Below are 12,166 nucleotides of genomic sequence, written 5' to 3' on the forward strand. Positions count from 1 at the left end.
AGGTTGCATACAGCGTGAAATACACAGTATACGTTACTTTTAAACATAGTGCACTAGTTTTAACACAAAGTGGCATGCATATCAGATTTGAGAGAGACAAACAAGTCTTTTGTCTCTGAGATTAAAAGTAGGATTAAGTGATATTTTTTGGTCAAAACAAAAGGTTTTTTGTTAAAAGGTTAAAGCACTATATTGTGATAGTAATCATTGCTGTAGACTATAGCAATGATTACTATCACAATAGAGTGTTTGTTACAGCTCTTTAATAAACAGGAAATACATTTTCAGGTGGGATGCACATTTTCAACCAATCAGGAGAAAGAACCCATTTATCATCTTCATTTGTCTGCTCGTTTCTTTGTGTCATCACTTCCAATTTCACTTGTTTATCCTGTATGAGTTCTCTCTCCTGATTGGATAACATTGGTGCCCCGAACTGAAAATACAGTTTCTGTTTATTAAAGAGCTGGAGAGACAGAGAGACCCCTGTTACTGAACAAACACTCTATAGCAATGAGTACTATCAAAATATTTAACTCTTATTTTAACAAAGGAATACCCCTAACCTTACCTTTAATATCTAAACAGCAATAGAGTACCTTAATTAAAAACAACAAAATAAACAAACGTCCATTTGGGATACCAATCTTATTAGCAGCATCAGTCACAGATAACATCAAGTGACATAACAGAATTCATCCAAAGTCCATTGTTCAGAGTCTCTGACCAAGCCCAGAGACTCCATTCGGTTTATTTGTCTGCGATCAATACGCTACAGTATGTCAGCTGGTTCCACTTTGTATGGATTGCACTGTAGTTCAACCTGAGCATACTGTTCCTCAGAAAAAAAACGATTCCACTCATACGACTGCATCCACCACACAGTCATGACTCGTGACGTCTGATTTATACCTGCATTTATACAAAGGTCTGTTCCTTCAGCTTAGTTTGGTTAAAAGGATGTGTCTGGCAGATTATAATGGGTGTAGGCTACTGAATCTGCAACAAAAAAAAAAGGATGACGAACGTCCCTTTCCTCCATTTGAAAACAAATTTCCAAAAGCGTGTGTGAGTTTCGCGTCTTATCCTGCGTTGTTCTAGTGAGGTTCTTTTTGGGTTTCATCTGAGAGCGCTTCAGTGTTCTGCTCAAGGGCACGTTGGGGTCAGGAGAATATGACTGAAGACATTATCATGTCTTCAGTCTTATTGAAATTTGAAATTTTATATTTTCTAGTTTGAAAAAAGCCCTTGAATATGAAAAAAACACATATTCAAGGGCTTTTTTCAAACTGACTCCAGTCACTTACAGTTCAGCACAGTCCAGCTGACGCTCGTTGTCGTTCATTAGTGTTACTTGCATCAAAACAATTATGTTGTGTTTCTGTGTCAAATAGAACTACACCTAATCTAAGATTCGTGTCAGGTGACTAGGGGTTGGGATCCGGAAACCGGAAGGAACTGGATCCAACATTGATGAACCAGAATCGGTTCCATCACATTTGGAACCACCATTTCCGGAACCGGTTTTATCACACTGGTCAGAGCTGGTATACAATGGTACGTCTGCTATACAATTACAATACCGATGGTTCTCAAACCGTTTTAATTTCAAGGACCACCATGAGAATATAGGAATCGTTAAAGGGAACTGTTCAGGAATCGGACCTGTGGGATGGAGGATGATTGATTTAAGCAGTAACAGGACTCAGAGCTGGGTGTGGCTGTGCACCTGTTGTGCATCAGGGAAATCAAGGCACAACAGGATAAATCAATCATCTCCACAAATATTCAGGGAGAGCCACTGTCCGGACAGAAGAGAACCATCTGCTCTCCCGTGGAAAAGTTGATTTATTTCCTTGTTGTGGCCAAGGAATTTATTTTAAAAGGAAGAGACGCCGACGTAATTTTCTCTATCCTGCAATTCCAGCCGGCAGGGTAGCAGACTCACACTGGAAGTTCAGTGAAATAACATTGTTGCCTATGAGAGCCGGCTGGACAGCTTATGAACAAACACTATTTCTGAACGATTGAGACCTTTAGAAATTACTCTGCTCGGGAAAATAAAAGAAGACATATCACACATTGTTTTCTGCTGTGTTGCTTTTCGATGTGTACACTGTATAATTTTATAGAGGTATCTAAAGAGCACAATGTAAGTTTTTGAACGGCCAAAGTATCGCGAGACTGTCCATCACTTCCTGCCTGGCAACCAAATCTCGTGATACCTCCGAGACAAACGATACCTGCCGCTGTTTAGACGCGCCAATAAAATTATGTACTGTTCACATTGAAAAGCAAGTGATTAGAAAACAACCTGTCATATTCCTCTTTCATATTCCTGAAACCATTATATGACAAAGGTCGCAATCGTTCAGAAATAGTGTTTGTTCATGAGCTGGTCCAGCCGGCTCCATTCACTGCAATGTAATTCATCGAACTACCGGTACGAGGTTTGCCACCCATGAGTGTCATGGCGCATCCCCCGAATGTTCCTTTCAAAAGGTTCCTTGGTTATGGCTATGTACGACAGAATACACCTAAGGCATGGCAAGCAGCATGTAGCCACTTGGAAATTGTGATTTCTGGTCTTGAAAGCTCCGCTGTCGTCCGTCCTACAACTGAACCTCTCACAGGATCGTTAAGAGGAAATCGTCAAGGAAGCGGAATCGTTAAAATCCTAAAGGATCCCAGTCCTACTGGTGTCGGACACACTTCAGGTCCAGGGGGTTGCGGCCTCTCCGCCTTACACACAACGTCCCCTGGGGGGTCTCCTCCTCCATCACGCGCCCGTGATGAGCGCCGTCTGGCTCTCGCGGCGCCTGTCCCTTTGCTGCTGTTTCCTGCGCCGCCGCAGCCGCCAGCAGAGGGCGCTGGAGGCGAGCAGGCCCAGGCCCGTGGACAGCATGGCCAGCCCCAGCACGGAGATGGTGGAGCCGTGGGAGTTGAAGGCGTACGCCACGGCCGTCACCACCACGCCGGCGATCAGCACCACCACGCCGAACGGCACGGTGCAGCGGTAGCACGACACCTCGGCGCCGCCCGTCGCGGCGGCCAGCCCGGCCTCGTTGAGGGAGGGGGCGGCGGCGGCGATCAGGACGACGACGGGCCTCGCGTCCTTGCCGACGGTCGTCTTCTTGTCGCCGGCGGCGGCGGCGGGGGGCCGGAGCGGCGGCGACGACGACGGCGGTTTCATGGCGCTCTTCGCGGGCATCCTGGGGATCGTCTTGCTGTGGGCGTCGTCGGGAGCGGCCATCTTGCTGGCGAGGAAGAGGTGGTGGTGGAGGCGATGGCATGAGGTGTGACGCCCCGGTTCACGCAGCGGCTATCTGAGAGTTCGGAGAGAATAGAGGTGTTTGTAGACGTGGTTATTGTTGATGTGTTGTTTTTGAATTTTCGTGCGATATTCGGTTGAAAATACATTATTTTGTTTAACTGACTCCATCCACACATACATATTACTTGGCAATACATTTGAACCAACTTAATAAAAGTTGGTTTACATTCATAATCAGATTTTATTCATCATTTATTATTATTATTGATGTTACTACATTGTCGTGGGGAACCAGAACAAAATGATTTTCACTCTTATGCACCCAATGAAGAACACCTTGAACCTTGAGACAGATTTTTCACTGTGAATAAAGGCATCAACCTGTATGAATGTGGCATCAACTATATGAATTGGTTTGATGCAAAATACTAGAAGAGATAGTGCATGCTAATCTTATACTGAATTATTTTGCCGTTTACAATATAAAACTGCAAATCTAAAAATCTTGGGACGAGGCTGCAAATTGAAGACAATAAAACAAAAGTCTAACTTATTATTATTTTCACCTGTTGAGATGTTGTCCAGGATTGATTAGGATAGTGCATCCTAATCAAAAGTCCAGGTGCTGGACAAAATGGCAGATCAACAGTGAAAAAGAAAAAAGTCTACTGGTTCTCAGCTCAATTTTTGTATGCTGCTCAACGCTTTGATCGCGATCTTCATCATCGATCAGGAATTGCTCTCCTCAATCTTCCTGATGAAGATCGAGCGATCCGTTCAGCAGCAATAAAAAGGTGGAGCTGATGAACCAGTGTGTGGACTTTATTCTTTTTCGCTGTTGATGGGCAATAGTTTTTTGTTACTTAAGTTTGTTTTCTTGACCACAATGCTAACAAAGTAATTTAGATAGCATGATATTTAAACAGATGCTAGGTTCATTGTTTAGCTGGTATCCTATAGTTTCAATGTAGCTTACAGATTGTTATTTTCATAGTATATTGTTTAGACTGATGCTATAGGTTCTTGGTTTACCTGTGATCTTGAGGCACTACACAGGTTTCTCTGCATTCTGTGTATGTGATTACCTTCTGCAAAATGCCTAAATTGTAAATATTCATAGACTATTTTCATATTGTTTGTTCGTCACACCGCTAGTGTGTAAAAACCTTAAGCCGGCCAGTTAATTCCTAACATCGATTCAAGTCCCTGGGTCTTGACCGGCACAGTTCGCCTCGTGGTCAGAGTGTCCGCGCCGAGCCCTAGTCGAGTCATACCAAAGACTATAAAAATGGGACCTAATGCCTCCCTGCTTGGCACTGAGCATCAAGGGTTGTGTTGGGGGGGTAAGTCCCAGCCACATACTAGCGTCACGTCCAGGGGGTGTACTTGTACATCAAGCCGCCTCACGCTAAGGAAACGGGAGATAGGCTCCTGACCTATGGGGCCACATGGCTCGGGAACCCTGCGTTTCCCAAGGCTACTTACTTACAGGGCGTGTGACCTGAATCAATTGGGAGGCATTAACTGGCTGACTTCCAACCATAGGATTAAATGCTCCCAGGACGGCAGCATTACAAGCAACAAGTCAGAAATAACATGCCAGCGTTCCTGCTAGAATGATTAGGATGAATATGCAGGAGATCTGCAGAGAGCTGCTTCGACACACACACACGCCAACTGAAAGCATTTCCCAAACCCAATGCTTTTATTAAAAGGTCAATTTCCCCCAAAATAATTGCTTAATTTGTGAGACATTCTGTTTGTTTTGTCTGTATTCAATAAACGTTTACAGAATGTACCTGGATTTTTTTTTTTTTTGGCTGTATCTCACTGTGTTGTTAAAAACAATCATAGGGGGAGACCGGGGACAATAGTGTTGATGCTTTGGTGTGACGCAGTAGAATGATCAAGTAGGGTGTTCATGTACGAAAAAACTCAAAAAAGGTAAAAAAAATATGGAGATAAGAGTTTTTTTTTTTTTTTTTTTTTTTTTCAAAAAAGGTAAAAAAATATGGAGATAAGAGGTTTCTGCCCGACAACAGCGATGTCAAACATAGGGGTGACCATCAGTGGCCTGGGGTTTCATGGGGATGCATTGCAGTGAGTTTTAGACATGAGGAGGAGCAGGGCAGTGGGCCGCATGATGATTCCCCGGGGAGAGTTGAGTTACTGAACACCCCTACTCCTCTCCCCTCCTCTTCTCTTCTGTCCTCCCTTTCTCTCTTCCCCTCTCCTCCCTTCTCCTCTCCTCTCCTGAGTCTCCTCTTCTTTTCTCTCCTCTCTCCTCTCCTCTCCTCCTCTTCTCTCAGGGGGAATCTAGCAGTCTGGTGGTCTCATGACTGAGACACAGTAACTGCTTGGAAAGACCCACCCTTATTCCCTGACCCACTAACCACACGCACGTGCCCGTGTGCGTGCGCGCACACACACACACACACACACACACAGACACACACTCACGCATGCACACAGGCACACACAGAGTGTAGTTTTTGCAATTGCAATTTCATACATGGGGCAATTTCAAACAATCTTTTTTTTAACCACAAAACAACCGTTTCTCAAATGCTACTATTGTGGTGACATTTGGCCCACATAAGTGTAATGCCCCCTCTCTCACACACACACACACACACACACACACACACACACACACACACACACACACACACACACACACACACACACACACACACACACACACACACACAGACACAGACACAGACACAGACTTTTGAGAAGAAAAACAAATGTAATATGGTGCTGTGCATGAATGTTACTGAGGCATATTTTGTGTTTGTCAACTTTCCTGTTCATTTGTGTTGTAGCTTCTATGCATGGTCCCAAATAATAATGTAAGTGAGTACAGCTATTATCTGTATGAATGTTAGTTATTACTGCACACCAGGTTAACATAATAATTAGTTAGGCTACTGGTTTATGGTCTTCAATTTGCAGCCTTGTCTCGTGTCTCTAAAAAGGTATTTTTAATGCTATAGAAATCGACCAGAATAGACTATATTGTTTACATTTAATGAATAAGAAACCATTCCTTAAGTCAAATCATTGTATAGATCATGTCTCTCTGGGTTTCTTTTGGTGGTTCTAAATTAATAATACAAATAATAATAATTATTATTATAATAATAAACATTATTTGTATAGCACTTTTCATGACATCAAATATGCAGCCCAAAGTGCTTTACATAAAAAAAAGAGATCAACAAAAGCAAAACAATAACACAATATTAAACAAGATTAAAAACAATTCAAAAGTTCAAAAACATGATCAGAAATTGACCCTTACAGATCTGTAACTCTGGCGGTGTACAAATGGAACGGGTCCATTTGGTTCCATTTGTACACTGCCAGAGTTATTGAAACTTAAAAGTGTGAGAACCGTTATAGATGAGATGAATCAAAAATGAAAGAATCACATTTACCGTGAATAATACGCGAAGATCTCCATTCCCGTTTGGTGTGCGACTATTACAGCATGTGTGTGTGTGGGTTGTTGTGTTTAGATCCAGATAAGAGTTGGAGCAGTGATCCAGTGATCCACTGATCCAGAATCCAGATAGAGTTGGAGCAGCAGTGTAGCTTCTCTGTTACTGTCTAGTGTCTACAGTAGACTGTGTCTACATCACAATACTGGAGACGTCTGCACTGTAGTGTGTGTGGCGGGTTGCCATCAATCCGCTCCGCGATCACACTCTCTCTCTCTCTGTGTGTGTGTGTGTGTGTGTGTGTGTGTGTGTGTGTGTGTGTGTGTGTGTGTGTGTGTGTGTGTGTGTGTGTGTGTGTGTGTGTGTGTGTGTGTGTGTGTGTGTGTGTGTGTGTGTGTGTGCACGCACCGTGCGCGATGTCGCTATTCGCCATGGGGGAGTGTCTTGAAGAGCATGCGGGCACACGATCCACATAATATCTCACTTTATTTTAGGTTACTTCTTGGTTCATGTCGCGCACCCGAAAATAGGTGGATCGACCTGTTTTCCATGCGCGACTATACTTGATCTGGCTTCACCTGTAACTGCAAGACAGATTGATAGATAGAGATAGATACTACAAAGGACCAAAGGACCCCAATGGAAACAAGCCATAGGCTTTCTTGGGTTTAAAATCCTCTTAGCAGACCTTATATTGAACTGTACTTTCCTGTGCTTTTTTTTTGCTAGTAAAATATTCAATATTTTGATATATCGATCGATCGATCGATTGATATACATGTTTCTATAATGTTGTTGCTATTTGTCAAGCAGCTGATTCTGTTTAGTTGTTGAAACGCCATCAATCCATCTGTGTAGCAATGTTCTATGTGTAATACCCTGTGTAGGCCAAGATTCAAAGTGTCTGTTAAGGTACAGAATAGGAATAGATCTATTTCCCCATAGGCCTAATGGAGTTTTAATGCAGTGGTTCTCAACCTGTGGGTCGGGATCCCTATAGGGGGGTCCCCACATGATTTTGGGGGGGTCCCCAGATGACAGTGAAGTGACAATTAAGGTCTTTCAAGACCTTTTTAATACAGAAGGAAGAAAAGGGGGAAAAAAGACCATTACCATCAAAAGTAATACAAAATAATTATACTATAAAAGCTGGTCAAACATTGGCCACATTGTCAAATAATATAAGAAAGAGGCAAAACGTTTGAAATTAGACGATCTACAAGCTCACAATGCCTCGCAAGTCACAACAATGTGAGGCGTTGTGAGCTTGTAGATCGGTTATTTTCAAAATATTTATCTGTGGAACCGAGTCAAACAAGTCAGGGGGTCCCCAGTCCAAATATGATTATTTTGGGGGGTTGCGGTCTGAAAAGGTTGAGGTTTTTTGTTATTTGAACCAGATTTGGAGTGAGTGAATTATGAAAGGGTTTTGAGTGGTAGTTCAGATTGATTTTTCATCCCATTCATTTATACAGAATATCAGATGGAATATCCTCTTTGAGTTCCTATGTCTCTATGCTCAACCATGTAATGGAGGAATCGCTATTGAACATTTGGGCCAGATATCTGGTTTGAGCAGCCAAATAATACAGTCTAAAACTCAGGACTCTTACCCAAAATGGGATGCTGTTCTTTATTATTTATTCCAGTGGTGGAAAGTAGCTAAGTACTTTAATTTTGAGGTATTTTTACTTTAGTGGAGTATTTCCAATGTTCTGTACTTTTACTTCTACTCCACTATAGATCTCAGAATTACAATTATTTGACAACTTTAGATACTTTGCAGATTGTGATTATTATTACAATCGGCCATTTGAAAATAGCAGATCTACAAGCTCACAACGCGTCGCAGCGCAACGCGCTGTGAGCTTGTAGATCTGCTATTTTCAGAGCGCAACACCCGAGCGCAACCAAAATGACTTTTAGTTCTACTGGATCTCTTCTCCACTAGTCCCTCACTAACATTTTAGTCTAGTTTTTATTTGTTGACGAAATTGTCAATATATTTAGTCTTAGTTTTAGTCATCATACAGTAGCTTAGTTGTTATTTAGTTTTTATTTAGTTTTAGTCAGTGAAAAAAGGTAGTCGACCAACATTTTTCGTCATAGTTTTCGTCGACGAAATCAACACTGCAGCACACCAGTTCACAGAGTTGTTCTGAATCATGTCGACAGTGCTCTGTGTGTGTGTGTGTGTGTGTGTGTGTGTGTGTGTGTGTGTGTGTGTGTGTGTGTGTGTGTGTGTGTGTGTGTGTGTGTGTGTGTGTGTGTTGGAGAATGTGTGTGTTCATGCTGTTCAGCTGTGTGCGTCGTGCGTGCGTGTCTGTGTTTGTGTAACCTCTGGGTTCCAGGGTCTCGCAGGGGTGTGTGTGTGTATGTGCGTGCGCGTGGTCACTGGATACAGGGGAGTTGTCCCGTCTGAGTTGTGTCCTTCCTGAAGCGACTCCTCTCCCTACACGGCACAGTCACGCTTTCCACACAGTATCACCCTGAGAGTGGAACGCCCGGGACTCGAACCCGGTGTCTCCCATACGGGAAGGACACCCTAAAGCCAAAACATCTTGTCCACTAGAGCCTAAAGTGGAATCCCCCTTGGCCTGGGGAGATATTAGATATTAGCCTTTAGTTCTTGAGGCCCTGAGACACTCTGCTACACTCAATATCAAAAAAACAAAAAACAAATAAATATCCATGAATTCAAGTCTTCATGGAGTGACTAATCGATAGAAAGAAAGTCATTTTGGGGGTGAACTATTCGTTTAAGCTTTTGGTATTCAGGCAGAGGCTCTGAGCCACTCTGCTACAAGCGCTCTCTACCGTTTCTGATCAATCACTGTATCTTAATATGGTGTTGTAATGAGATCAATATCATTTCTGATCAATCGCTCCATCTTACAGAGCTCTCATTGGGTGCATCTATCGTCCTTATTCTGCTCTGTGCTACAGCCGCTCCGCTATCCTCACTCCAACCGGAAGTAGAATTCAGTCCGCAATTTTGCCTCGTGTCATAATCCTGTGTGAAGGAGCAAGGAATTAGGATTAGGAGGCAATGGCATCACTGAAACAAAAGGGCCTCCTATCAGGAACACTTTCCAAGCTGGGTGTGGATTTACCCTGATGGCCATGGACAGTGGTGTAAAGTAACCATTTTTAGGTACTTTTACTTTACTGGAGTATTTACAATTGTCTATACACATCTCAGAGGCAAATATTGTACTTTTACTCCACTACAATGATTTTAAAACGTTGGTTACTTTGCAGATATCAATTATTACATTATAAAGCATACATTAACCACTTTATCTCTATTTTATACCTAGGCTATTTGAAACTAGCCGATCTACAAGCTCACAACGCGTCGCATCGCAACGCGTTGTGAGCTTGTAGATCTACTATTTTCAAACATTTTAGTACTTTTACTTTTGGTATTTTAAGTACATTTGGATACCAATACTTTTGTACTTTTACTTAAGTACATTTTTAATTCCAGACTTTTACTTACTTAACAAAGTACTTCTACATTGCAGTATTGATACTTTTACTTAAGTAAACAATGTGAGTATTTTTTCCACCACTGCCCATGGACGTCGCTTAACACCACTCGCTCTATCTTACAGAGCTCTCATTGAGAGCTCTGTCAGATATGAGTGATTGATCGGAAATGGTAGAGATCTACCGTTTCTGATCAATCATTGTCTTACAATGTTGCGGTTAGAGCTGCAACAGTGCAGCATGTAATATAACTAGTCATTAGCTATATACTATAATCATGTACATCTCCAATACCTCTATTAAAATACAACTACTCTCAACCACTTACAACCTGGGGCCCAGGCAAATTGCAAGGTGATCTGAGAACAGAGATTGTATTTCCCAATAGTTCATGCTTAGGAGATAATTAAATTAAATTAATGTATGAATCTAGCCAAGAATTGATTTATACATAAAATAAACACTGACGAGGCAAGTACAAAAGTACACAAAGCCGGCAGGGCCAATTCATTTGACAATATAATACACAGAAATGGTGACTGTGGAACATCTGGCAGTAATTATCTCTAAACCAACCCAGCTGAGCAGAGCAGCTTATTGTCTTTACTGATCCCGTTCATTTCATACACGCAGAAACTCCTACATTATGCCTCACGAGAAAGCAGCTAAATACAAGACAAATATACAGAAACAAGTTCTCATTTCCCCACAAAGGGAAACATCCATAAACATGAAGTTGTTTGCCCACCTGAGGGTTTGATATTGTGTTTGTTGTATCTGGGAGGTCATCTTGAGGCGCTGAAGCTCTGTTCCAGGCAAGACTTCAATGTAATGTAAACACATTTCTTATTTGTTTTGTTTCTAAAATGTAATGTTTTTCAAAATATGTGAAAATAGCGTCTTTTTTGGCTATTTGTCGTGAATAGCCTCTGAAGTACAGTGCTGTATACAGGGCAGGCTTAAATGGTTAGCCCATTAAGACCTGGAACGCATCTGTGTCACTTTAGATGTCTTTGGCTATTCAAAAATAGCAGATATACAAGCTCATAGCGCGGCACCGAGTGCCGCGCTATGAGCTTGTAGATCTGCTATTTTTTGAAAAATCTTGAAAAACATTTTTTCGTTTAAAAAAAAAAAACTGTTAGGATTTAGATTTTTTTTTTAAAGAATCGCCTCAGGTCTTTTAAGCTTTAGTCGTGTTTGATGTTCTGTGTTTTTTCGTTTCATGAATACGTTTTTTTTTTCTTAAACAAAAATGCTACACAAGAGAAACAAACATCTTGATGTTCTGTTTTCCACTGATGACATCTCAAACCACGACCATCTGCAAGATCTTAACAAACAGAGACTGTGTGTGTGTGTGTGTGTGTGTGTGTGTGTGTGTGTGTGTGTGTGTGTGTGTGTGTGTGTGTGTGTGTGTGTGTGTGTGTGTGTGTGTGTGTGTGTGTGTGTGCGCGCGCCGGTGGGGGAATCATTTCCACACCTCACAGTCAGATACAAATGGGCCCCTCTGTGCGAGGGCTTTGATCCAGAGCTAGGGGTCTCCCAGCCTGGGTCCCTCCCCCCCCACTGTGTGACCTCGAGGCTGGGTCATGAGAGAGTCAACAGCCCCTGTGTGGGTTTCATCTTCCATGCAGTGTCTCACACACACACACACACACACACACACACACACACACACACACACACACACACACACACACACACACACACTCTCTCTGAGGGCAGGTGCACAGCTGTGCAATGTGGGTCTCCTCCAGTGGTGGAAAGTAACTAATTACATTTACTCAAGTACTGTACTTGAGTACAATTTTGAGGTGCTTGTAACTTTTAGTTTCTGTTTTTTCTTCTGCTACTCCATTATTGTACTCTTTACTCCATTATAGGCCTAATTATTTGACAGCTTTAGTTACAAGTTACTTTGCCGATTTAGATTCTTATTACAAATCATAGA

At 42.2% G+C, this 12,166-nt stretch overlaps 1 protein-coding gene across 1 annotated transcript; it reads right to left on the bottom strand.

The window, feature by feature from the left end:
• Positions 1–1,324: 1,324 nt before the first annotated feature.
• Positions 1,325–6,887, bottom strand: LOC311060734 (transmembrane protein 100-like). The gene is made up of 2 exons (XM_084079039.1): positions 6,718–6,887; positions 1,325–3,326 (listed from the first exon to the last, which is right to left on the bottom strand). Exon 2 carries the CDS (start codon positions 3,251–3,253, stop codon positions 2,780–2,782), a length of 474 nt encoding a protein of 157 aa, XP_083935165.1. The 5' UTR covers positions 3,254–3,326; positions 6,718–6,887; the 3' UTR covers positions 1,325–2,779.
• Between the last annotated feature and the right edge of the window lie 5,279 nt (positions 6,888–12,166).

The sequence above is a fragment of the Gymnoscopelus microlampas genome (genome assembly GCF_963454915.1).
Source record: "Gymnoscopelus microlampas genome assembly, chromosome: 14".
Lineage (NCBI taxonomy): Eukaryota > Metazoa > Chordata > Actinopteri > Myctophiformes > Myctophidae > Gymnoscopelus > Gymnoscopelus microlampas.

Coding starts and splice junctions, on each gene's coding strand:
- LOC311060734 (XM_084079039.1), bottom strand. CDS start 3,253: ATGGCCGCTCCCGACGACGCCCACAGCAAGACGATCCCCAGGATGCCC.